At 46.5% G+C, this 27,198-nt stretch overlaps 1 protein-coding gene across 8 annotated transcripts in view; it reads right to left on the reverse strand.

The window, feature by feature from the left end:
- Positions 1-27,198, reverse strand: part of Agap1 (ArfGAP with GTPase domain, ankyrin repeat and PH domain 1) — a 457,719-nt gene that overhangs the window by 60,273 nt on the left and 370,248 nt on the right. For 5 of the 8 annotated variants that reach the window (XM_057751796.1, XM_057751788.1, XM_057751763.1 and 2 more), the window contains 3 exons: positions 16,363-16,440; positions 4,952-5,106; positions 2,003-2,093 (listed from right to left, as the gene is read on the reverse strand). In XM_057751796.1, the coding sequence (XP_057607779.1) occupies positions 2,003-2,093; positions 4,952-5,106; positions 16,363-16,440 (324 nt within the window). The remainder of the gene's footprint in view (positions 1-2,002; positions 2,094-4,951; positions 5,107-16,362; positions 16,441-27,198) is intronic. The other 3 variants (XM_057751814.1, XM_057751806.1, XM_057751772.1) reach the window with 1 other exon arrangement.

The following is a 27,198-nucleotide window of genomic DNA, read 5'->3' on the forward strand; positions in this document are numbered from 1 at the left end:
GGGGCTTTCCCTGGAGTCCCACTGTTTGTCACACCAACAGATGTCACCAGTACTTCCCTTTAGAAGTGGAGTGGCTCTGATTTCAGTCCACAGAGTCCTGGAGAGGGACATCTCTAAAGTGGGTGTCTGCTCCTTTCTTGCACAGACTTTCCTCCTTCCCACTGGGATCCTTCCTAAGGGAACTGCTGCAGTCAAAGGCACACAGCCTTCACAGGCTCCTAATCACACTGCCCTGTGAGCATGCTCACATCTCATTGCCGGTGGGGATCTGTTTCCTGGTATTTGCACCAAAACTGGGTATTTACACTAAAAATTACTCCCTGCTTGCTCATGTACTTCACATCAGACTCCCAAAGCATCTTAAGTCTCTGAGGAAGCAACAGGCTGGCGAAGGGTGTGGGCTGAATTGCATAGAACTGCTTGCTACCTCAGTGACCTGGACAAACTGCTGTGGTCTAGATTCTTCCTTCCCTGTCCTGTCAATGGTCCCACGACAGTGCCAACTATCCAAAAGGTGATCCATGTGTGGACTGGACACAGAATACTTGGTGAATGGCCTTCAAAACTCTTTTTCTGAAGCTTCAACTCTGCCTTTATCAGCTCCGCCCATCTGCTCATGTGGTGTCTACAGTCTGGTCTCATGGCCTCCCCTTCCTGCCCATCCTTAGCATGCATATATCCACCTCCTCTCAGAGAGGACCTGTGACCTCCAATTTGCCACATGCCACAGTTTCTGTAAAGCTATCAATTGGTTTCTTTTTGAGGAATCTCTAGTTGCATGCTGGAAACAATTACAGACATCAATCTCTGGATTGTTTTTAAAAAATATGCCTCAGGTTCTGTGCTTTAAAAAATGTCTGGTTTAAGGAAAGTTTTGGACAAAAACACACTTCAAATATATGTTCTTTTCTCTTCAGCTCACATTTTGAAAGTAAAATTTAAAAATTCAAACAAAGAGAGACTTTAAAGCAGCGCCCAAAGGAGTCTGTGGAAGGGTATGCCCTTCCTGTCCTGAGGACAGGCTCTTGCTGGGCTGTGGTCAACTAGGCCGCCTGGACAACCTGCTGGTCAGGGCCCTTGGGGGCAGTTCAGCTCTTTCCCCTCGTCAGCAGCAAGTCTGGGCTAGTGCCTCCGTGTCTCATGAGGTGACGCTCACAATCCACCTGCAGGTCTCTGGCTCTCTCTGCTGTTCTCCTCTGGTGCACTCAGACAGTCTCCCCGTAAAATTGCACAGACTTCTGTCCCTACTAGGAGATGTGGACAGCTCACCCCTGCCTATAAATGCATAAAGATCTCACAGCCCTTTTGGTACTGGCACCCAAGTATCTGCATCATCTCCATCGTTTCCAGCCTGAGTTGCCACTTTTCTTTTTGGCTTACCCAGGGAGACTCCAGTCACACGACTCTCTCACACTCCACTCTTCCTCAGAGTCTTCCTGACAAGCAAACTCTGGTGGGAAGGTTGCTTTGAGGTTGAAGATCTCAAAAACCTATGTCCCTTTTGTTTGTTCCCCAAGGCTGTAGACCATATGCCCTGGGCGCCTTGCCCAACAACACAGGCATGTTCAGTTTCCAGACATCCCTCACCTGAACCAGCACCTCTTGTTTGAACTGCATTCCCACGCCCCTCAAGACCCTACGTAACAATATAAATGGGCAAAGTTTATTCAACATAGCTTCTGAGGGGGCAGACTTTGCCCCCCAGGATATAAAAAGAAAACTTCACTCTCAACGGGAATATTATCTTTTGCATAACAGAAAGTGTGACATACTGGGGTAACTCCAAGAGATGTAGTCTTTATAGTTTCAGTCCTTCAACCATTGTGATGCCTGAGTCTGAAGCAGGGCACACAGAAGTCCAGTGTATAGAAAAGACACACTTCCACCAGTAAGGCTGTGTGAAGGACACTATGTTCACATTAAACCCAGATCCAAACATCTCTAGCCCTTAATGCCACAGCTGATAACAGATCTAGGGGCACCGCCAGCCCCGTATACTTACTTTGGGTGTCACAGTCCACACAGTGGGAGTTCCCTCTCATGTTACGGATAGACTGCAGTGCCATGGCCTCGCTCTGGCTGGTTAGTCGGGACTAGGCACAAAGAAAGACAAAAAAAAAAAAAAAAAATGCAAGATATGAGCAGCCAGGAAAAAGCCACACATCTTCTGATGATGCCAGAGAAAAGCCAAACAGATTGTGCAGCGGTGTGCAATTTCCAAACAATTTTTCCTTTTCTGATGTCTTAGGGAAGTTCAGGAGGGAGAGCGACAGGTCGTATGTCAGGATTATTGGCTGAGATGGACAATCCCCAAAATGAGCCAAGTGGTCAGACCGCCATAATTTGTGAATGAACCAAAGACTGCTACATGGAAAATGTTACTGGTTGATACACTTTCATGCACATAGCTACTTGGTGTGAAGATTAAAGAGTGAGAAAAAATAATCTGTGTTATCAGCCAAGGGTCAGGCCTTAATCAGCATGCACCGAGCTATCTTCTGAATCTTTATCAGAAAACTCCAGACCATACCACACATTATAGCCAGAAGAGTCTCTCCCTCACGTGATGACCTCTCAATTGCTATGAAATCAAAGTCACACATTGGAGTGAGGCAGGGGCATTCATTCTTACGGTTCTCAGAAGAGATTTTTTTTTTTTCTTTTTAAGGTCCACCTATTGCGGCAACATTAGAAAATTTGGGACACAAGCATTTATAAACTAGGATTCCATCACTCAGAGATCCTTTGGCAATTTTTCTATGCACATCTGTACACACAGGCACTGTAGGGAAGCCAGATGGGTACATACTGTCTTGCAGCTTGCCTTTCCTGCTTAGTACTGTCTATCTATCTATCACTTGATGTCAACAAAGCCTCTAACATCACCATGTAAGTGCATGCATATGAATCCTCTTAGTGAGTGAGTACACAGCAAGCTCCATGGCTGTGTATTTGGAATGCTCTAGGCATCCCTGACCCGAGACAGAGCTGTAAAGAAAATGCTTTCTGTTAATTCCTATGCAGATTCCTGATTGCGTAGCAAGGATGAAATCTGGAAGCAAGAGGCAGAGTTGGAAAGAATATGTGTATTTTAAAAGGTTTATTTATTCAACATGCATTTGATATTACAGTTGAAGCAAAAGTTGATCAGTTTCAGAACTTAGAATAACTTTTGTGTACGAATTCTTCACAAACTGAGGTATCTTGATCTAAAGAGATGGATGTGAATTTATTGCTTGTTAATTAATACCAAGTTATAGTTTACCTACTGCTACTGTTTAATCGGCATTATTTACTGCCGTGTTTTTATTTCCTCAAAAATCATTTAATAACTTGAGTTGGCATCTGGAGGTGTCACACACACGGGGAGGGGTGTCTACCTATCTTCCTGTTTTTTCCTCCATGTATCTGTAAAACGCTGTGACTCACTGGTCGGCTGCTTTGTCTCTGGATTGCCATACTCGATGCTTCTCTCTCTCTAATGGAGTCATCCATGTTGAGAGAGCTATGTCCCATTTGACCAAGTGTCTGGTGTCCTTCAGTTCCTCTCAGGGGAAGCCATTTCCACAAGTGTGCTTGCCCATGGTTACATAGTGCAGCTTTAGGTGGGCTGGCACTGGCGTCTAGTTCATGACACCCTACTGTCTGCAATCAGAGTAGCAAAGAGGGAAGAGGCTCTCAAGGAAGTGGAATGGGAGGAGCCCACACTGGCCAGAGCTTCTAAAAACAAGAAGAGGCGTGGCTTCAGTCAGAATGTGTAAAATTAATTTCTCCATAACACCCAGGGACGTGCTTGTCTGATCGGCAGCACGTGTCCCCTTCCCTGCTCTGAAAGCAGAACCCCAAGCCTGTGGATGGCAGGTGTCACCGTGCCCAGGGGTGAGGAGGGAGACACATCACGGCTAGATAGGGATGGGACCTGAGAATCCGGGAAGCTCAGAGTAAAGACTGTGGTTCTCCTGAGCTGGGATAAACCGTCGTCCAAGAGAGAAGCAAATTACATAATAACAATAATGACTGTGGTCTGGCTTACCCTGGCTCAAGAGGGTAATAAAATAACACACCCCATCTCTCTGAAAAGCAGGCTCCCCTCTTAATGACAAAGCTGCCCATCCATCACGGGCAGAGCTTTCTTTAACGGCCAATAAATGAACTGCAGGTGGATGGCAATGTCTTTCTTCAGTTTCCAGTCGATCACAGCTTGAAAAATCAAAATGCTCACCAAGAATCTCAACGGGTCAGCAAAGGACTCTGAGTATCTAAGGGTTCAAAGACTGAAATGCAAAGAACCCGGCTGGGAAAGACAGGACCAGTATAAGGAAGATTGCCGAGCAGTGGCCCAGAAAACGCAGTGAACACACTTTTATTTCTGGCCAAATAACTGCTGGAGAACTCTTTTTAATTACTGAATGAAACATAAACCAGACTTTAAAAAAACAGAAAATCCACCTTGCCCAAACTCCCTCTATCTCCTCTGCGTTCCGTTTGTATCCCTGTGACATTCGAGACATTTATGAGGGCAGAATAGGGCATCTTTTAAGTCTCTGTGTCTTTTTCTGATTTATTCTGCCTCAAACAAAAACAACAAAAAAAATAAGTATGGACGCATAAGCAGGCAGAGTCCAAAAGGCTTCATCGCCTACAGAGAGAGGCGAAAGCTTCCCACGTAGCGCCGGCTGCCACAGCAAAGGCTTCATGTTGGACATCCTGCCACACACAGACGGCCAAGCCAGGACACCAACACATGCATGGTGTTTGTAGATACAAAGTGGTTTTATCTTTTCAATTACTTAGTTTTTTTCTCCTCACAAAGCATACCTGGGTCTTGTCATCCACACAAGCCATCTGATGCCCCTGTGTCCCCATACCCCCCTCCTGGCTCCACTTGGGCCTTCTTCTCACTTTAATGATCAGCAGCCTTGATTTTGGGGCAGCCTGCTGAGGGCCTTACCTTATTCTTGCTGCTCTCGCAGGACTGCAGGCTGGCTAGGATCTGGCTCTCGATGGCTTGGACCCATGCATCTCGCTCCTCGTATGTGGTGGCTTCAAAGTGCCATGTCTGGCCGGTGAGGGACACAATGATAAACTCAAAGTTTTCTTCTTGCTCTGGAACACAGAGGTGGGATGAAGAGCTCACTTTCATGAGACAGCGGCGCCCGAGCCCATCCTGTCACAAGTGCATCTGGATTCAATGGCACAGGCATGGGGCTGGCGGCACACACAGGATGGGAGCGCTGAGATCTGATCCACACACCCGCCAACACTCAAGGCCGGCTTCCAAAAGCCAGCAGCGATAACTAGGTTTCCATCAATGCTTGGGGGACAGGGAGAAAGGAGGGACAGCGTGGGATTTCAGGGTCTCTGTGTGGGCACAGACCAAACAACTTAGGAAAGTAAGTTTGCAACTTACTGCTGTCCCTTGGATCTGCGAGAGGAAAATGGGGTTAGTTCTGCTGAATGTGAAGCTGGACTACGGAAGGGCTTGAGTGCAGATCCAGGGAACTGCACTGGGAACACCAAGGTGGTGTCAGCACACGGTCGAGCACACGTCAACCGGAGCTTTAGTTCTCATCTCACTAAGACTTGGACAAAGTGACGTCAGGCAACACAGAGGGGATTAGTGGGCACGGGTCCGCCTGGGTGGCCACAGAGAGACACCTGTTTTGAAAGGGGAAAAGAGGCTTGTGTCCACGTCCTGTGACAGTACCTGTTCCTCCGCCTTTAGGTAAGTTCCTGAGGCGCATTTCCCTCCCCTGTGGATTGGGCATAGGCAGCTTCTATGGAGTTTATTGCATATGAGCACAGCAGTGCGCAGCCTGGCCACCGGAGGCTGTGTACTCTGTCCTTGCTCTCACTGTCTGCTCAGAGGCGGCACCACTTAGGAAAAACAGTCAGAAGCCAAGGCTGGACCCTTCACATGCCTCAGTGGATGAGGATTTTCTTAGCACTGGCCTGGAACTGGCTGTGTGGTCATGTTTAGTTACAGGAAAAGAAGAACCCATAGACCTGCTTATCAACTAAGTCATTCCCTGCCCTGCCACTGCACTGACGTCAGGGCATGGTGCCTCCCCTGATCCCAAGGATGCCATCAAGCCCCACTCCCAGGGGCTGGGACACCACCCAGGAACGGGATGCTCAGGTCTTCAATGTCAGACCTCTGCAACCACCACCACGACCACCACCAATCACTATGGCACACTTGTATGGAGTCTTTAGTGTTCTGAAAAAACAAATCAATACGAAGACCAGCACTGAACTTGGAATGTAAGCAAGGTCTGTCTCTGTCTGTCTGTCTCTGTCTCTCTGTCTCTCCTGATAATGGGTCTTAACGCTAAGGGGCTCAGTCTGAACACCTGGAGGGTGGGCAGGTGGACACACCTGTGTGCAAAGCCTCGTGTTTTTCCCAGAAAACCCATCTCCAGGAATGAAAATGACAGTGACAGAAGCGTCTACACCCTCCAACCCTGCCAAGGTCCATGACTCCCCTGTAGGATAAGAGCTGCTGCATTTCAGTCACGCTCTGCAGCTGTGATATAGTGCCTAGGAGGGGCCAGGCCTTACAGCCATGGCTCCGGCATGTCAGTCCTTTTGGGTGTCTGCACTGAGGCTGCACTCGTGGCAGGGCCAAAGCATGGCCTGAGCTCAACAGTACATGCAGGTAGCCCGAGGAAGCCGTGAGCTTGCTTAATCGTAGGCATGTGTGTTTCCTGAGTTCTTTCTTGACCTCTTTGGTTCTTGGTCTTTGGAGTCTGAGTATTACGAGTTCAAAAAGCAGGTGCTTGTTGTGTGGTATTACCTTAAGATGTGCTACACTTGTTCATGCTGTGGGACATTTGTTTCAATGATGCGAAGGTGTGTTGCATTCTTTTATGTCGCATTTGCTTAGCTTTTGAAGCTGTGTTACTTTGCCAGTCTAAAACACCTGACTGGTCTAATAAAGAGCTGAATGGCCAATATCTTCGCAGAAGAGAGAAATAGGCAGGGCTGGTGGGCAGAGAGAATAAATAGGAGGAGAAATCTAGGGGAAAGAAGAGGAGTAAGGAGGGAGAAAGGGAGGAGTGGAGGACGCCAGGGGCCAGGGTAGAAAAGAAAGATATATAGAATAAAGAAAGGTAAAAAGCCCAGAGGCAAAACATAGTTAAAGAGAAATGGGATGTTAAGGTAGGAAAACTGGCTACACACAAGTCAAGGCTGGGCATTTATAAGTAAGACTAAGATTCTGTGGATTTTTTTGGGAACTGGGTGGCAGAACCCCAAAGGAGAAAAAACAGAAAACAGAACACCAACAACCCCGCCCCCCCAAAAGACAACTACAGGTTGTGGCCAGGAATGGTACTCAAATGAGGCCCATATTTGTGGAGACGCAGAACAAGCCCACCTGCTGTGTGGAGGGAGGCTGGGGAGGAGCCCCAAGGACCTTGGACATGGGGGATTAGTTAAATTTTTCATTAAAAAAAAAAAAGACTACATAGTAACTTCAGACAGGTCTCCTCATGGTTGACCGCAACCACACCCTGCAATTCCCAGCAGAGCCACGGCATCTGTGGGCTTGAAAAGACCTGTCTCCTGATCTACCGGCTTCAATGTCATGGTACTATTCACTGCAACTTTTACCACACAGAGGTCTGCAAGACAGCACTGATTCGGTACCTAAAACTCTTCAGTGAAGAGAGAGGTAGGGCAGGGACAAGCTATATAATTCATGGGTAGAACACAAGGACACTTGGTCATTCATGGATGGATGTGAATACTGTTCATTAGGACATCTGCACAGCCTCCCCTCATCTGACATCTGTGAAACCCAAGGATGAGAAGAATGCTTCCTCTGGTCGGGACTTACTGCATGTCTGCTGAAGACATGACAACCGTGAGCCTCCCAGTTAGAGCTCTGTACACTCGCTTAGAGGATTTCTGCCCACGTTTGTAGCCTAAATCATGAGCTGCAGTGCGAATGGGAAGGCAAGGAGCCAAAGTGGCTTGACTGAGGTGTGGGCTCGGTCCCAGGACTCTCGGTTACCTCCTTCATGTCTTGGGTGTCAGGGGAGGCAGAGGGTGGTCTTTGAAGGCCCTACTTAGCAGGGACAAGCACACTCATGTGTGGATGGCAGAGCACAAAATGACAGAAAAGGCTGAGTATCTGGGTCAAGTGCTACCCAGATATCCCCACACTTTCTGCCTTGTTCTGATTCCAGCTTAGCTGTAATGGTCAGATGAAGCTGCGCAGGTGCAGTCTGGTTCTGCCTTGTCCTGGGAGCCATGCACCTCTCTCTGCACAGGTACCCAAAGGGCAGAATTCACAGGAACACTAGGAAACCCACTGTGTTGCACCGTCAGCTTTCCTTCTAGACGACTACAGCTTCTGCACACTTAGACCTTTCTCCCTCCTCTGTGTTCCTGGGGTGTCCCCGCTGCACCTCTCTGCTTTCCTTATGGCTACCTCTCATATCTTCTAGGGCATCTACATATTATAAGGATTTCTTCTCTCTACTCTGAGCCCCAAGAGTCTCGCTATAAGTATGTTGGCCTTCATGTAGGATGTACACCCTGCAGACAGACACCTTCCTACTCCACTCCATATCGTGTGCCACCTCAAACTTGATGCACAGCCTGCAAAGCAGTCGCGCGTGTGCTCAGTCCTTCTCTGCCCTCTCCCTCACAGACGCTGCTGTTGCCTTCCCTCTGACTCCTCACTTCTAAGCCTGTGAATGAGCACCCAGTCAGGTCATGGCTCTCCTCTGTCTCCCCCAACCCCGCTATCTCTGGAACGGCCAGCCGGCACTGCCCATCACATCTACCGTCTTCCGAATGACAGTACGCTGGACCATGCTGAGTCCACTCGGATGGGAGGAAGGTATACGACTGGGTGAGGGAAAGGGAGCCGAGTACAGTGACATTAGCAATGGCTCACTGGAGGTGTCCATGAGTGTGCCTCCAGTTCTCAAAGCCACCTCACTACCCTGTACCCTTTTCAGCTGCTTCAGGTCTTTATTGGGGTCCCAAGTGAAGTCTTCTCATCGCATTTTGAAAAGGAGGAGTTTTAAGGAGGACAGAAAAGTCCAGAGTTAATGTACTGTGCAAGGCTATAGAGCAACCGAAAACTCAGTAAAAAAAAAAAAAAATGTTCTGAAACCCAAAACTGCATGTTTAATTCCAGAAAGTAACAGATGTTAACCCACAAAAGCAAAGGGTGTGGTCCTGCCCTCTCCTCTGGTGGAGGTCACTGAGTGCCACCATCACATTGCAGTCAGGGATCAAGGTGCCAAGAAGCCTGATACCTTCCAGGGCCTAAGTCCAGATGTCCCTCCAGTCAGCTGCATCCCCCTGGATGTTTTACTGTCTTTGGGTCTTTTTCCCCTTTAAAAAGGTTCCTGTCACTTGCAACAAGGACTGATGAAGCCAATGCATGGGTCCTGGCATGTCAATGTTTACTGACAGCACCTCAGAGGCCTCCCGACTTGATCCATGCTCGCACTTCACAGTGTGGCAGTGGCGGAAAAAAGCAGACGGCCCAATGCAGCCTGCTCCTTCCTCTCAACGCTCAGACATTTCACCAGGCGACGTGGTGCCCGTCAGTCCCCCGATGGCCAGAAGGCTGTGTTACTTTATAAAATGACAGTTGATGTTAGTAGAGTTTTTAGCAAACAGATTTTTAAAAACGATCATAAGCACACCAGGAGCGGTGATGCTGATGATCAGTCACAGAGGGCTGAGTGTGGCCACTGTCCTCTGTTCATTTATTGTCCTTTGGAGACTGGGTCTCACTCTGTAGCCCTGGCTGTCCTTAAACTCATGATCGCCTGCCTGCCTTGCCTCTGCCTCCAAGGAGTGAGATGACAGCTGTGGGTCCCCCCTGCACCCCCCAAATGACAAATGCTTGAATAGTGAGAAGGGTCAGTTTTGGTGTTTTATTCTCTGGTGTCATTTGCTGATACACCAATCACTAATGACAGGCACAGGAGCTTATGCAGAGTTCATTATGGAAGAGACTCAGGTTGTAGAAGACACTGTTGGCATATACACGAGAATCATGTTCTCAGTTCCAGAAACACACACAAGCACAGAGTTATTCTCCACTTCAAGGAGATGCCTAAAGGCCACCTCACCCCAGCCCAAAGCTCCAGGCTATGCACAGCCCTGGTCCCCAGCTCACTAACACAGTGATTGGGCTCCCAGGGGCTTAAACAGTTTTCTGTGTTTAACGGTTGGCTGTGGAGAGGTCCACTATAATAGTATTTTAGAGCCATGAACCTGTCGAAACCAACCTGCCCAATTATTCCCAATGACATTAATAACACCGGAGATCGCACTAATTGTGTCCAGTTTCTATGCAGACGAGGCCCCGGGGGGCTAATTTTACCTCCTCAGGGGCGAGCATCTCAGCCATCAGACCGACTTCACAGGGAATCCCTCCTCATTACACAAGTCTGGGCTGTCAAACTTTTTTCCCCCTTAAAGGTTAATGGGCCAATCAGTCATCAATTATTTTTGTGGAATCCTAGCAGACAAAGGGTTAAAGGGCTACAGACAGCTGAAAATAGTTCAAACATGGGCGGCTGTTTTTAACAGGAGACACCTGATGAGGAAGAATACGGAGGAGGGGGGGAGGGAAGATCTGGACACTTGCAGACACTGGTCTCATAGAGGGGATGGGAAAGACGATTTTGCCAAAGCCAAGACCAAGACCAAGGCCCTTCAATTTTTGTCCTCAAAGATGCACTTCACAGTGGTGTGACCAGAACAAGGGAGCTGAGTGGGTTTGCTCTCCAAGGAGAAAGGATGAATGAGCTGCAAGGGTCCCTTAAGTCAGTTCCTCACTGCCACATGGGATTCTGCATTCTGGAGGGGGAAAATGGTTTCCCAGGCTTCCTGGAATCTGGGCTCCTAACCGGAAGTCCATCCAGGATTCCAGCCGTAAGGTGGAGCCTGCTTCCTGTTACACTGACTCTCAAACGTGGCAAGAATGACATTTGCTTTTGGCACTGCACAGAGAGAAGTGTTCTGGTGGAGAGTGGACGTAGCCACATAGGTATGGCTGACAAGAACGCTGACTGAAGAAAGCCCAGAGGTATACAGATGGGCGCCACCTCCTCGGCTCCTGCCACAGAAGGATGGGTCTTTGGTAGGCACACCATACCTCTGCTCAACACACAGACTCCAACTCTGCTGTAGCCACCCCTCCATTCGTGAGTATTAGCAAAGGGTTTTCCAGTGGGCCATCTACAGGTGGAGAGGGGTTTGTCATATACCCTGTTTAATGGGTGCCCGCAGGCAGGTCACTCCACCTCTTTTTCAAGACTTGTGCCTGTGAGTGCAGGTACTCAGAGAGGTCAGAAGGGAATTCTCTATCACCTGGAGCTGTTGGTGCAGACAGCTGTTAGCTGCATGATGTGGGTGCTGGGAACCGAATTTGGGTCCTCTGCAAGATCAGCATGCATTCGTAACCATGGAGCTATCATCTCTCCACCTTTTTGGTCTTCAGCCACATCAGCACTAGCTGGCTAGGGAACACCACAGCATGCTGTCCCCACCTTCCTTCTGCAAGGGAAGACATCCCTGTGATCTAAAGAAGCCACTGTCCTTGGTGTGAACTGTAAACAGTGTTCAGTTTCAACCTCCAGGTCTCCCACAACCTGGGCCCTATGGGCCATGTGATACAATGTCATACACAGCCTGAGGCGTATATGGTATTTTTTTTTGAGCAATACATTTTGTAAAATGCTTCAGTGTCACTTTTAAATTGCCATATTGCATGCCATATTCAATTGGCATGCAGTTTAGGCATTTACCTGATGATGGAGACGGCCTGTTTAAGATGTCAGCTCAAACCCACCATCATGCAAAGGTTACTTTCATTTTCCCTCCCATTCTTTTTTTTTTTTTTTGGTTTGGAGTCTGTCCTGGAACTAGCTCTGTAGACCAGGCTGGTCTCGAACTCACAGAGATCCGCCTGCCTCTGCCTCCCAAGTGCTGGGATTAAAGGCGTGTGCCACCACCGCCCGGCTCTTTCCCTCCCATTCTTTTTTTTTTTTTTTTTAAATATTTTATGGTTTATTTAACTTTTATTTTTTATGTGCATTGGTACAAAGGTGTTAGATCCCCTGCAACTGGATCTTCAGACAGTTGTGAGCTGCCATGTGGGTGCTGGGAATTGAACCCAGGTCCTCTGGAAGAGCAGTCAGTACTCTTAACCACTGAGCCATCTCTCCAGCCCCTCCCTCCCATTCTTAAAGGAAAACATGGGGCGACACATGTGCAGGGCTCTGCATATTTACTCCTGGGATGCGGTCTGTCTTCACTGTTCAGGGTCCCTGGGCTCCCAGTTGCAGGAGCCAGGGAGTGAGACAATTAACAGACCTTTCTGCTCCCACAGAATGGGTTGCCCAGCATGGCCAGCCTTCCTTGTCTCTCCATGAAGCCAACTGAGGAGCTTGGATTTCCCAATCTTGCTTTAGCTCCTACAACTTTAATGAGAATGGCCCCTATTAGCTCATATGTTTGAATAGTGGGTCCCCAGTTGGTGGAACTGTTTGGGAAGGATTAGGAGGTGTGGCCTCACTGAAGGAGGTGTGTCACTGGGGATGGGCTTTGAAGTTTCAAAAACCTACACCATTTCCAGTTAGTTCTCCTTGCTTCTCTCTCTGCCTCATGGTTCTATCTAAAAACATGCCGCTTTTTCAGTCACTGCTCCAGTGCTATGCCTGCTTACCTGCTTTCTGCCTTGACTATGGTATCTTGTCACAGCAGTAGAGCAGCAGCTAAGACGGCTGCATTAACATTTAGCACTTAGGTATGCTTGCTTCTGTCAGTTTGTCCCTATACTGACAAGTGACTTTCCATAGAGTCTCTAGGTTGAATATTAGTGATGATATCAGAACACCACAGATTAGATTCTGTTGAGAGGCCTGTGCCACAAAGTGATGGACCCAGTGTGGGTTTCCTCTGCCTGTCTCTGGACAGATTTCCAAACCCACAGAAATGGACCTTTGTAGACAGAGCAGAAGCACAGGGTCTTCTTTTTGGACTCTGGGCCACTTCTGAGTTTGACTGGTCCTTGGGTATGGGGGTCATCTGCTGTATGAGGTGGGCTACGTTCAGCCACTCACAATGCTGACTGAGACAGAATGGGAGGACTCTGCATACCAAGCATTGCTCAATGCTCCCTTTACTGTACCCCCTTTATCCACACATCAGAAGTTCTTCTACCTGGCTCTGGCTTCTGAGATGGGGCAGCCTTATTTCTACGTCATACTAACCTGGAAGGACACTGTCATGCAGGGCCTGTTTGTTCTACATCTTGGCTCCTAGGCACACTCTCAGAAACATCTGCCACAGAGTCAAACAGTGGAACTGAGCGCTACCTACCTGACACCTAGACCTTTTCTGCTTGGGCCAGCAAGAGGGCTGGCTGGGGAACCATGCCACTAAGAGGCCCCCGGGACCCTGCTCCACAGGCTTCAGAGACAAGTCAAAGCTGCAATTCCTGCTGAAGAGCATTCCATTTTACCATCCATCCCTGGGCGGGAGTTTAACTGTGAAGAAGGAGCAAAGCTTCAACCCTGGGTTCTACAGGATGAGCACCAAGCGTCTACCTGGCTTTCAAGGGTCAGCAGACCTGCGGGGCGAAGGATCCACCTGCGCTTTTCTAACCCATGCCTGTCCTCCTAACAATCCATTTTCACACACTCTGGGCATCCACCATCGCCCCTCCAGAGTGGAGGTCCTGGAGCACACAGCTCAGCACAGGGTCTGTGGAACTACCACAACCTCAATTTCCTGTGTGTAACACAATACCTACCTGGCAGGGGCACTGTGAGGATCAAGTGAGACAGTGTGGTCCAGGGGCCAGGATAGTGTGTGTATCAAAGAAAAGGCTTCAGTGAGAGCACAGGGCTCCAGGCACAGCCCAGTCCGTCTTACAACGTGTGTCCCCAGGAGGGTCCCACAACTTCTGAGCCACACTCAGGCAACCAAAAACAGGGTTTATTAATTGCTCCTCCTCCCAATTAAAAAACCTATTTTTTGTGTCTAGGGAATTGAACTCTGAACCAACTTTATTTTGGTATTTTCTGGGAATCTCTGAATCAATTGACCAAGTGAGGCATTTTAAGAAATACTACACTTCAGGATGGGTACGTTTCAGATTATCTAACAGAAGACAATCTTCAGCACACACATTTTCATGAAGGGTCAGTTTATAGGCAGCAATCATGTGGTAACATCATACATTAAAAGCCTGAGATTAGAAAAATATTTTGATAATTTATGGAATTCCATGGATTCTGTAACAAGTTATTAAAAATTATATGGGATGAGGTAGTATGCACACACACAGTAACGAGGAATGACCATGTTGCTCAACTGAAACAAATGTAACCATACATGGAGCAGCTTACTGCAGCTGGAAATATGAAATAACTGAAGTGTGGTCACTGCCTGTATCCCCCCACCCCCCGTCCCCATGGATACCTGTGGCACTCACTTATATGGAGGGACCCCAAGTGAGTTAAGCCACCGAGGACTCAGAGAGGAGTGAACTTCATCTAATCATCATCTGCCCTCTATAACCCCTGAGTGGCCTCCGAAGCTCTGGCTGCCTTGGATGCCAAGTTTCCTGTTACCCGAGCAGCGAATACTGAGAAATCAGCCTTCCCGTGACTCCTTAAATACACAGTGTCACTCAGCCCACCAAAATCTCCTGCGTGGCCTTCTGGCAGGTGATGGGCAGGAAGGATTTAGTTTTGAGGATAATGAGTGAATTAGACATCTTCTTACCGTCCCTCAATTCTGTATTCAATAACACTTAAAACGGTCACAACTTTCTTTAGTTTTTAAGGCAAGAAGTCATCAATAAACCTATAACCTATACCATATAAAAGACATCTTTGATATAGACACAGGACAGAGAGATGATAAGTACCCCAAACAAAACAAAACAAAACAAGAAAAAAAAAGGAAAAGGAAAAGAAAAAACCTACCATCTAAAGAACCGTGAGGGAGCAAACTGATACCCTTTGTGCTCAACAGAAAATTATAACTGGTGAGGCGGCTTCTTAAATCCCCGTTCTGCCCTCTGTCTCATTTCGTTTTCTGAATGCTTTTAAGAGAGATGTGGCCAGGCCAGGATACACAGGATCTGGACCAATCACCTCCTCTTGAAGAGTGCAAACAAAACTGTGATTACAAAATGGCTCTTTAACAAGCTGCCCTGCCAGCGTGGCTTTGGCTTTGTGCATTCATTCCGGCTTGAGAGTAGGGCTTTTGGTGGCGAAGCAGGAGTAATTGTGAAGGGAAGTGAGAGAGGACGGGGATATAAATCAGGAAAGGTTAATGACTGGGATGTGAAGAAGGGACTTGTTTACAGAAATAGTGTGCAATTTAAAATTTACAGGAGATTTAATGCCACTACTTGGCAATCGCTAAAATCAACAGCCCAGAAAACAGTGACATTAAGAAAAATATTACAGTTATAATCATCCCCAAATAAGTCAATTAGTGTTAGGGCGCAAGTTCGCCATTACTTGACCCATTTGGCTTGCACTTAAGTGAAAAAGAAATCCCCCCTATTATACCAGGCTCGCTGGATTGTGACCTGCTTTGCATCCTGTATACCCGCCAGCCTCCCTTCGTATACTAGGTGGATGGCGTTGGTTTTCCCCTGCCTGGTATCAAAATAATTCTGACCCTTGACATTTGTAATCATAAAAAAAAGGCAATTTATAATTGTGTTGTTCAAATGAAGGTGTGGGGGGGAATTCAATCTGCTATTATACAAAAGCAATGACGGCTGTCTTTGGTGAAAAAAGCAACCCAAGTCAATTTGTGAACTTTGGCACCAGACGACCTTTAGAAACAAAACAATATACGGAATTTACAAGCAATAGCAGCCCATGCAAATGGCCCGGGCCTGCCTGCCTCTGGATTAGAGCTGCAGAGAGCATTATGGAGAATGCTTCCACAAAACAAATTAAGACTGTTACTTAAATGTCACGGCACACTATTGTATTTGGCTACAGATCATTACACCTGATACTAACACTTTTAAAAACTGTAATAACTTGGGAAATATTACATTGAGTGCCCACATGTATAAAGGAAAGGGGGGGAAAAAAGAGGAGAAAATAGGTTTCCAAAGTAATTTAAACATCACTACCCTACGACTGAAGGGAAAGGTCAAAATTTAAGTAAGCTGAAAGGAACATGAATGGTAAAATAGAACACACAAACAAAAGGCTGAAAAGACCACAGGGCCGACTGCAAACACAACGCGGGGGCATGCGGCTGCATTTCCATGTCTGCATGGGGAGGAAGGCAGGAAGGTGGGGAGGCGGGGAGGCGGGAGCCCGGCGGGGCGGGTGCGGTTACCTTCGGTGTTGGTGCTGCTGCTGCTGTATATGTTTCGCAGGCTACCAACACGGTTTAGTTTCCATGCTTTGCGTTTGGCTGCATCCCGAGAGCAGAGAGGGCAGGGGAAAGAGAGACAACAAAAAGGAAAAGAAAACAAATGAAAAAGGGAGAAAAGAAATGTCAAAGCAGCGCATGAAGCCACCTGAGTGCACAGCAAGGGGTGGCACAAGGGGCTCCCATTGGCCCTCCACTCCCCCCCAGGACAGCACAGAGGTGAGAAGGGTAGAGGCGAGCCAGCTTCGTTAGTAGATTGCTCAGGAAATCAGATGTTCCCAGGCAAACATGCATATACCCTTTCCTGAGCACAAGGTTACTTGCTGAAGGGCAAACGCTGGCCTTTGGGCTGTTGTGGGCTATGGTCCAGAAGCTAGTCCAAGTGACCTTATGTTTCAGATGCAAGTCTTTTAAAACAAGAATATTTTTGTCAACTCCTCCTCAAAACCGTTTGTGAGATGAACACTAGCTTAAACTGCAGAACCTGAGGAGTATCTTCCCTCCCTGGAGACCAAGTGGGCTCCCCCAGAGCAGAAGCCTCCTCAGATGTCCTTCAGAAAAGACGGACACCAAGTCACTTCAAATAGAATGCTGGAGTTCAAGTAACTTTCTGAGCCAAGGGGACATAGAGCAACTGTGTATGCTGCCCTGCAGACATGTGGTGAGACACTCCAGGGACATAGATATGGTTTCCATTCTATCTGGCCCCTTCCTTCTACTGGCTACCTTGGAAGGCAACATGCATATGCACAAGACACACATACATGCATGGCACACTCCCTATACATGTATGTACATGCACACACACATAATACACACACACGCACACACGCACACATGAGATACCTGAGGTTTGGAAGAAGATGGTTTGAGGATACCCTCAGCCCTTGCAGATACAGGTCACAGAAGCCAACAAGAGTTGACAAGGTGGCTCTTGGTGGGGGGGGTCAAGATAAAGCCATGTGTCTTAGCTGGGCCCACTACTGTAGGCAGACACCAATATATTCAGCAGGGGTGAAAATTGCCATGTTCCCAACGAAGGGCACCATGGGCCATTTGTTTTTCAACTCCGAAGTCAGGAAGAAAGCCTGCTAGGAGCTTCCATTAGGCGACTTAGCACAGGCAGGAGGCCAGACCGACTCTGATGGCATGTGCTGGAAAATGGTCAGCTCTGATGCTGAGGCATCCCTGACTCAATCCTATCTGCTGTGGTGTTCAAGCCACTCAATTGCAGACAGTATGGTGTCAGGCCCTGGCTAGGTTGTGTGAACACCGGGGTCCCTGATGGATAGAAAGTGACCTCGGGAGAGGTCTAGGTGAGTTCAGTTGCTGGCCACTCTCATTGAGGTTCTTTTTAAAGATCTCCAAAATACATGTGAGAAACATGAGCTGTCAAGGACAAAGGCTGTTCTGAAATATAGTCTTATATATTTAGAGTACAAAGTTTAATCAAGAGAGCAAACAACTGTGAATTCACTGCCCACTGATTTAAAATGATTAAAGCTGCTATTATTAAACACCTAAGTCTCACTTTGTAGTGTGAACACCAACAAATGATCTGGTACGAAATGTTAATCCCTAACCAGTAAATACCTATATGTGCTGCCTGGAGTCTTCTGCCTATTGTATATGGATTGAAATTTAACTTTTCATGGTGGGTGGAGAAAGTGGAGGGGTTTTGCTTGTTTCTGCATCTTTAAGGTCTTGTGTCCATCCCAGGAAGCAACACACCTGGGAAGGGGCATTCAGATATCAGCCAGTCAACTCTGACCAAGGAAGGAAATCCAATTGCTCACAGTTTTCAAGCACTGTCAAAAGATTGCTGCTCCCCTCCCACAGGTTACATTGTGTGCCTACAACTGGCATGTGCTTCATTTTTTACTAGTGAATGCGCCCAGAGTCTGGGGGCATATTTCACAAGTTCCAGAAAGAAGTGGCTACTGTAAAGCTTCATGGGGAAGCAGACCCCCTTCTAGAACATTTACATATAAATAGGCAGAATCCAGGCTGAGCTCTGCAGAAGGGGTGAAGCTCAGCGTGGAAACCTCTTCCTGGTTGCTTTGCACTCTGCATTTTTCATGCTCTGTTCCCCCATTACGGTGAGGATGTATAACCAGGAAGTGAACTTACAGCCTGGATTTCTATTAACCTATTGATGAAATAATCAATTTCAACGTATAAAATGTCATGGCTTTTTCTTCCTTGTAAAAAATGGCTGTGTTCTGGCTGATACCAAGGCCCTGATATGAGCATTTGTCTCCTGGGGCATTGATTGCTTGAGTCGCCTTGTTTAGGAGCTTTTCAACAGGAGCTGCAGTCAGGATCATGGGTAACATTTCAGAGGGAACAGCCAACTGGTACCAAATGGAGTTGCCAGTACTCCAGACCATCACACATTCCATATCATCCCCCGGTTCCAGATCTGGCAAGAAGAGTGCCGCCGAAGGCCACCATATTTAAAGATGAACCGTTCTTACCATGTACCCAGGCGGGTCTCTAAACCCTCCCATCTCAGTCTCAGGCGACAGACATGCAACATTATACCCTACTTGGATAGTCTCTAAATAATTTTAGGGTTTTTAGAAACTTTCATGAAAATTTCTTTAAAAACACAGGCTAACATTTAGGCTTTGTTATTGATGTTACTGTTGCATGTGAGCTGAACAAGACAAAAGGCAGCATGGTGGAGGCATGTGGTTGCTCTCTTCACTCCATAGCTCTGCTTACGGCACGAGCCCAGGATTTCATCTGGATGAGACCAGGGAGTTAAAGGACATGAGGTTGCAGCAAGGTCTCCCATGTTAGACATCTTCATGGACATGACATCCCAGAAGACATGGCATTGGACCCAACTACATACCCTGGGTGTGATCTCTCCTTTCCTATTTCACTTTACAAACAAAACTTCAACATAGGTGGGCAGAAAAACACACTCAGCATGGTAACACACAGTGATGACTGCAAAGGACCACGGTCACCCTCACAACAACAAAACATGCACAGTGAACTCAGTGCTGAAGAAGCAAACAAGGTTGCTCGCTGAGTACTTAGGGGAGATATTTAAATGTATCATCACTGTATTAAATAATTAATACCCTCCTCATTGCTGTGGCAAAATATCTGGCAAGTGCAAGGTAAAAAAGGAAGGGTTTATTTACAGTTGGGGGGCATAGTCCATCACGGTGGGGAAGGCATGGGGCAGGAGCTTGGGGCAGCTGATCATGTCGTATCCAGCCAGGAAGCAGAGAGAAATGGATGCTGGTATTCAGTTCCCTTCTCATCAGCTCAGGACCGCCATCCACGGACTGGTGGTCCCACAGTTAGGCTATGTCTTTCTTCCTCAACTAACGACCTCTAGAAACTCCACTACAGATCCGCCCAGCTGTCCGTCTCCAGGGTGATTCTATCATATCAAGTTGATGATCAAGATTATCCAGAACTAGGTCCACCAGCTGCAAAGTTATTTTCTAAGGACTAAAAGGACTGAAAATCTGAACAACTTAGGCTGAAAGCGCAAAGACACTGCTGATGACACTGATTTTAACTAGACACTGCTTACGGCACCAAGCTAGAGTAATAGGGCATTCCTTGGTGACCTGGGAAATCAAAACACCAAGCGAGATGAGAGTGCTGATGCCCATGTTCAGCTGTCCAGTCATTTCTCTATGGTAGTAGCCACCAGGTTGGCGAGGAGGTGGATGCAACTCTGCACAGTCAGAGCTATAGAGCCGCACATCCAAGTCATGCTCTGAACATGAGCCACAGGTATAACCCCATCACAGCTCGCTCATTTGTCAAGTGCCTGCAAACGAAGAACCTGGGGTCTGCATGAACAAATGAGGTAGGGCACATTACTCTTGACTCTTGGTAATCACTAACAGACAGCCTCGGTCTTTTCAAAGACAGAGGAGAGGAAAATGTGTAAATTATGGCTTTCTATGCGGTTAGAGTGACTGGAATCACTTAGCATCCACAATTCTCAATTGTCACACGCCACCTTATTCTTGGGAGCTAGTTTTCATATGATCTGCAGGACTCTGAGGGGCTCAGAACTTCTTCTGCAAGTTTCAATTATTCTGTTTTCCTAAATAAAACAATTACTTCATTTTAACACAGCAAGAAACAACCAGAAAGCAGATTTTCAGGGCTGAGACTCCTAACCAGTTCTTTATAAACAGAATAAAAATGTTCCCTAGTCTGCTGGCATGCTCAAGCCAACAAGGGTTTACTTTAACTCCTCCTCCATCACTGCACCTGGAAAACAGACTTGCTAGTGTCAGCTCTGCTCCTTCCGACAGTTGTCTCGGTTGATTAGATAAATACTCCCTGGGCAGCTGATTAAAACATGATGTAGCCATGAGGAGAATATGTCCAGATTTGTAGGCCAGGTTGGATGTTCAGTGCACATGAAGTATATCCTGGGCACACACAGAATGGCTGATGGAATGAGCCTGCTGTGCCCTCAGAATCAATCATGAGAACTAGTGGGGTCTGTGTACTTTGTACAATGTCATCTCATCTGAGAAGGAAATGAATACCCTCCTTGTTCATACAAAGGAGTATAAACTCACGCTTTTAAGAGAAGTCATGCCAGAACCTTGTTAGACACTGATTTCTTGACCACACTGGACATGGGCAAGAGCAAAGATGCTATCAGTAGAAACCCAATCAGTACAGAGGACAACGTCTGTAGGCTGACTGTGTCACCAGGGCCTTTATGTGACAATCTTCTCCCAGGAGCTTCTGCAGGCAGTGAGTGAAAGGCACTACAGTGTGTGTCACATCCTATGAGCTTCTGTCTGTGGTAATTGTGCCCTGAGACTGGGGTGAATCAGAAGAAATTAGGAATTTCTTTTGTCCAGCTGTGTGATCATTCATTTGCTCAGCCAGACTATGTTAAAGTTTACTTCTTTTATAAACAAGGTGGTGGCCCCTCTCATGAGGCGCACCCAGAAGATTCTCAGGCCAGATAAACTCACTACTTGAGCCATGAAGGGCTCTGCACAATGTCTACCTCTCAGAGACGACAGTTCTCAAAGGGGACTTTGAAAGAATTAAACAAAATCCAAGGCCAAGCAGGTGGATGCAGCACACCCATGTTTAGGAAACAAAACAAAAACAAAAACCCACAAACAACCTCCTACTACCTTCAGTGCTGGCAGCATCTGGTGAGACCCAGTCACCTTCCCAACTCCAAACCATAGGCAGTAAATTATCCCCCTCAAAAAAACTACTGGAACAAGTTATCAACCCTTAATTGGTTAGTTTCAATTTAATGTCTAATAACCAAGAATAGCTTTCTTTACCACAGACACCAATTTATCTAGAGCACATTGGGTTTGAAAACTGCCAAGGGCTTTTACATAGTAGGCTGCTGTGGGCACTCTGGGAAATGTCACTAAACCTCGCAGACAGCGAGAATAAAATCAATGCAAAACTCCCTTGAGTTACTAGAAAACCACAAGCTCCCAAGAAGGTGACGGCGGGACTCTCTCCAGCCTACAGATGTACTGCGCTGCAGAGGGAAACAAAGGGGAGTTACGACAACTGGACACCCTCAGTCTCATATAACTGTGACCTGGAATAACTGTAAGACGCAAGCGTAAAGAAGCATTGTCTCCACGTCGCATTGACAAAATGTAGATTTTCTTGCCTGGCCCGTTCTCACACAGACTGGAAACTCAAGGGAGAAAACTAAGACTGGTACCCTATGGCCTCTTGGCTTCTGTGCTCACCTGGGCACATGGAAAGAGTGGAAGACAGGAACCTGGAGCTGTGAAGAACACTTTGCCACAGCTGTGCCACTGAGCCACTGCATGCTCGCGCGCGCGCGCGCACACACACACACACACACACACACATGCACGCACAAAGAGCAAACTCTCAATTCTCAGTTTACCAGTTTCCCAAACTCAACGGCGTGTGGGAAGAAACCCTACGTGGTACCTGGGTCAACAGCCAAGCAGTAGCAGGGTCTGAGAGAGGTCAAAGACCTCTGCCTTATTCCACTTTGCCTACGAAAGGGCTGTCTTACCATCCTGTGGAGTCAGACAAGACGGGGTTGGGGAGTAGGGTACAGGAAGCTGGGGCCCTTCAGTGTTTCTAAGTCAGAAATGAGGGAAAATGGGTAACAGCCATTTTCTCATATTCACCTCCCGCCCCTTCCCTTTCTTCTCATCTTGTCCCTTTTTCTGTTTCTTTCTTCTTTTCTTCCTCAATATCCTCCAACAAAAACATATTGCTGATTTTTTTCCCTTTTCTTAAACACAAAATCTTTTTAAACAATTCCAGGGAAAAATTGTTTTTTAATAAAACTCTAAATTGTGTTATCATATTTCAAAGCAATGACCAGCTAAAGCAACTAATCAAAGGCATAATTATTTAATGACCACCGCTCATGCTCGCACACAGGGCTGTAATTGAGTGGCTGTGATCACTGGACCACCAGCCTCAATGGCAGCAAACAAGGGTCCCTGCAATTGATCTGTTCTTTCTGCAGCCGCGTTCCAAGGGGCGGGGTGGAACACTCTACTCTGGGGCTCCCTCACATGTGGCATCTGAGCCCGAGAACTACTTGCTATCAGATCAAACAGAGACAGGTTTGCTCTTTCCATTTGGGCCCAGCTGCAGGAACCCCCAAGACTGCTGCTGATGTGTAGCTTCGGAAATCACAGAATCCAGAAGACACATCCAAGTCAGTGTGAAAGACCAGAGAGGAAAAGAAGTCTAAACTCGCTCTTCCTGCTCATATAGACACTTATTCTTTTACACACTAACAATTTCTTCCCATGAAACTGTTCTGACCATAACGTCAGGGCTTCCTTAGCGTGCTCCTTAGTCAATTGTGAATGATTAAACAAGGTCATTACCATTGAAGAAGGGCCTGGAAGAAGTGCCGCGGTGCTGAGCCATCACAAGAACAAAACATCTGCTTTCTTTTATTAGAAATTAAATACACCCATTGCCATTGTTCTTGAGTTCTCAGTTGTCCTCATTGTCCGCTATGTTCAGTGAGTCCGGTTTTGTCCCATGCTTTTTCAGAACCAGGCCAGCTGGCCTTGGTGAGTTCCCGATAGAACATCCCCATTGTCTCAGTGTGTGGGTGCACCCCTCGCGGTCCTGAGTTTCTTGCTTGTGACTGGCTTTGTGGGAGCCTAGGCAGTTTGGATGCTCACCTTACTAGACTGGGATGGGAGGTGGGTGGTCCTTGGACTTCCCACAGGGCAGGGAACCCTGATTGCTCTTAGGGCTGACGAGGGAGGGGGACTTGGATGGGGGAGGGGGAGGGAAATGGGAGGTGGTGGTGGGGAGGAGGCAGAAATCTTTAATAAATAAATAACTTAAAAAACAAAAAAACAAACAAAAAAAATTAAATTTGTTTTTATAAATTTCCCAGTTTGTAATATTCTGTTAGAGCCTCACAAAATAGATAAATAAAAGTTTTAGAGATGAAGTTGAAAAAAAAAAATTAAATACACCAATTTTATCCAGGTTTAACCAAGAATGCCCGGGAAGGCTACTTTAACATTATTGCTGAAGTGAGTTGACTTCCTGTTAACAGCCAGTCTTTCCTTCCCACTTTCCCATTAGAGGGATTTACCATGTTTGAAGTGCCGTGCTGATGTAGGTATATATTGCTTTTCAACAAAAGGTGTTGGGTAAGGCGCTGCTCCAATGTCCCTTTATCATAAAGAACATTTCTAAGGACCTGAGCTCATTTTCTAGGACTACCAGGGAGAGAGAAGGGAAAGGGTAGAAAGAGGGAAGGGGAAGGGAAAGCAGGGGAACGCAGGGAACGCAGGAGGATCGTGTTATAATGCTTCCTAGTCTATGCTGTGCATATACCATAATGTATTTCATATAGAAACATGGGATCACATATTGAAATATTTACGATGCTGAGGTTACGCAGTATAGTGACCACAGACACATCTTTACCTTGCAGCAAAGACAACCAGCAGCAAGAAGCAAAGGCAGACCTCAATTTCGTAAGCCGTTTTCATATAAAAAGAACCAGTAATATTTAGAGAAAGGACTGGTTCTCAGACATACAGGAAAATGCCAAGGTGAGCCTGGACTATCTTATGGTGCCAGAATTTGGTGAAAAAGCATAAAACCAGAACACTCTCACCCCTACCAATGAGAGGGCTGTGTTCTAGAAGTCACAAAACCATTGTAAGGTCCCCTGGCTACCGCAGTTGGGATGCTTCAAGGAGCCAAGTTGAGTTATAAACTAAAATATCAAACAATCGAGGTCCCCAGACAAAAGATAAATGATTGAATATATTAATGGTAATGCGTGAGGAAGAGTATTATCTGTAGAAGGATTATAGATAATTTCTGTGGATGCAAGGGCAGAAAGAACAATTGACAGACAGCAAGAACAATGTTGGTATCAACAGACGAATCACATAGACAGTGTAGGGTTGCATGGCAATGGTGATTATCTAGACAGAGTCTCCACCACATCAGACGTAAAGCCCCTGACTAGTCCAAGAAAAACATCAAATAAACTCCAGGAGTGGTATCCATTGGGACCCCCCTGTGACTTACAGCTTCCCAATAGGTGAAGCTCATCAACAAGGAAGTCTGGAAAAATGTTCCAGGCAAGGAGTCTAAGGCAATGGAGAAGATGACTGACAACTAAAGGTAATGTGGATTCTGAAACAGAAAAATGCATTAGGTAGAAACTAAAGAAATCACAATGAAGTACAGATGTCAATCAAAAGGTATCAGTACAGGTTCAACAGCTATAACAAATGCCGTGTTAATGAAAGGCTTAGAGGGGAAACCACGTCTGTGTGTACACAAGCACATGGAATTGTCTCTGTTTCACCTTTTTCAAAGAGGGTACTTGCTACATTCACTTTACTGAACAAAATGATTTTGCTATAATCACATAGCTAGTTTAAGAAGCCACTCAATCATAGGCCTATTCCTAAACTCTTGTAAATCTCTATAGTTAAAGTTTATAACTAAAACATTTTCCTAGAAAATAAGATCTATTAAAATGTTCTAACAAGCATATTGACCATGACTATTTCTTCCATTTACGCTGATTCTATACAACAAAATATTGGTGGTAATGGTGCCAAATTCAGGGCTAGCAATATCTATGGTTTCAAATATACACAACATTCTATTTCTTCTGCTCACTGAATTCTGCAAGTTGAAGTCAACTTGAGATCTTACTATATATGCCAAAGTGCCACTGAGCCAACGGGATGATGCTATAGGTCTGGGCACCCGTGACACGCATCTGCACATGTGCACTACTGGGAGGTCCTCATGGAATTTTTCTTCTTTGCAAAGTGTTTTAACAGAAAGATTAGGCCTGCACGCTTCCAAGAAAAAGAAGCAGGGTAGCAACACATGAGGCCTAGAGACCCGAGGGTGTGCAGGTTAATTTCCAGATGGGAAATATGACCACCTTAGTTGGATCAGCATAGTGGGGGACTACAGCATCCTCCCCCAGCAGTACTGGCTTCCAGGGAGGAGAAGAGCACGTGAAGAATGCAAAAGAGAAAGGACCGAAGCACCAGCATTCCGGAAGTGCTGCTGGCCCCATCTGGCAATGGCAGTGGCTGTGTATTGACTTGGGCTCTGTGTCCTGGAGCCCCTTTCTGTACAGAAGACACCATCTCACGGAGGCACACCAAGAAGACCATATGGTCAGGGGTTAGGTAAAAGCTAGTGTCCTTCCCTGGCTATTAAAGGCTGAGACCATGCAGGCACAAAGAGATACAAAATAAAAATATCTCAAGAAATGAAAACATTGTGTCAAAGAAACAGGGAGAATTCGGGTTCAAAGTTTGCAGTGAGAATTTCTGAATCAGATTTGGCATTAGTTCTGAGGACACACCTACCAATCTCCTAAGCGGAATAAGAAATAAAGCCAGCAAGTATTTTGTGCAAATCGAGCTTCTTTGAATTCTTCACTTCTGATATTGTGCAGATCCTGAACTTAGGAAGTCACCCGTTTTCAGAGTGTACTTGAGAATGCACTGATTCAAACTAAAGGATGCTATGAATGAGAGCTCTGTAATTTGGCAATATATATATATATATATATCAAGGTTTAATCAGATATTGCTCTTCAGGGTAGCTCTTATCTCTGTCCATCCTGACCCCTTCAACATTTAAGTGGCCTGGATTCATCCCGGAGGGACAGGTAGTTGAAGGGAAAATCACCCTCAAAGGCAACAGCCGCTGGTGGAGAGAAACAGATGCAATTGTTCTTATGAAGAAATCCTGCAATGATAACAGCCAATGGCTTTTCCTGAGGAAGGTGACAGGGGCTGAAGAGAAAGCTCAGTCAAGAAAATATGCCTCAGCCGGGCGGTGGTGGTGCACGCCTTTAATCCCAGCACTCGGGAGGCAGAGGCAGGCGGATCTCTGTGAGTTTGAGGCCAGCCTGGTCTACAAGAGCTAGTTCCAGGATAGGAACCAAAAGCTGCGGAGAAACTTTGTCTCGAAAAATCCAAAAAAAAGAAAAAAAAGAAAAAAAAGAAAAAGAAAAAAGAAAGAAAATATGCCTCGTGCACAAGCTGGAGGACTTGAATCTGAAGTACCAGCATTCACATAGATACTGGATGTGGGAGTATTTGTCTGTGGTCTCAGCCCTGGGGATGGGGCACGGGTGTGGAGACAGACTCTTGGTGCATCCTTAAAGCTCATTGGCTAGCCAACCTTGCTGAAGCAGTGAACTCTAGGTTCAGTCTCAACAAACAAGCAAGTGAGCAAACAAGCTGGAAAGCAGTGGAGTCAAAGTTGAACCCTGGTCGCCCCATGGATACACAC

The sequence above is a fragment of the Chionomys nivalis genome, chromosome 2, assembly GCF_950005125.1.
Source record: "Chionomys nivalis chromosome 2, mChiNiv1.1, whole genome shotgun sequence".
NCBI classification, from domain to species: domain Eukaryota; kingdom Metazoa; phylum Chordata; class Mammalia; order Rodentia; family Cricetidae; genus Chionomys; species Chionomys nivalis.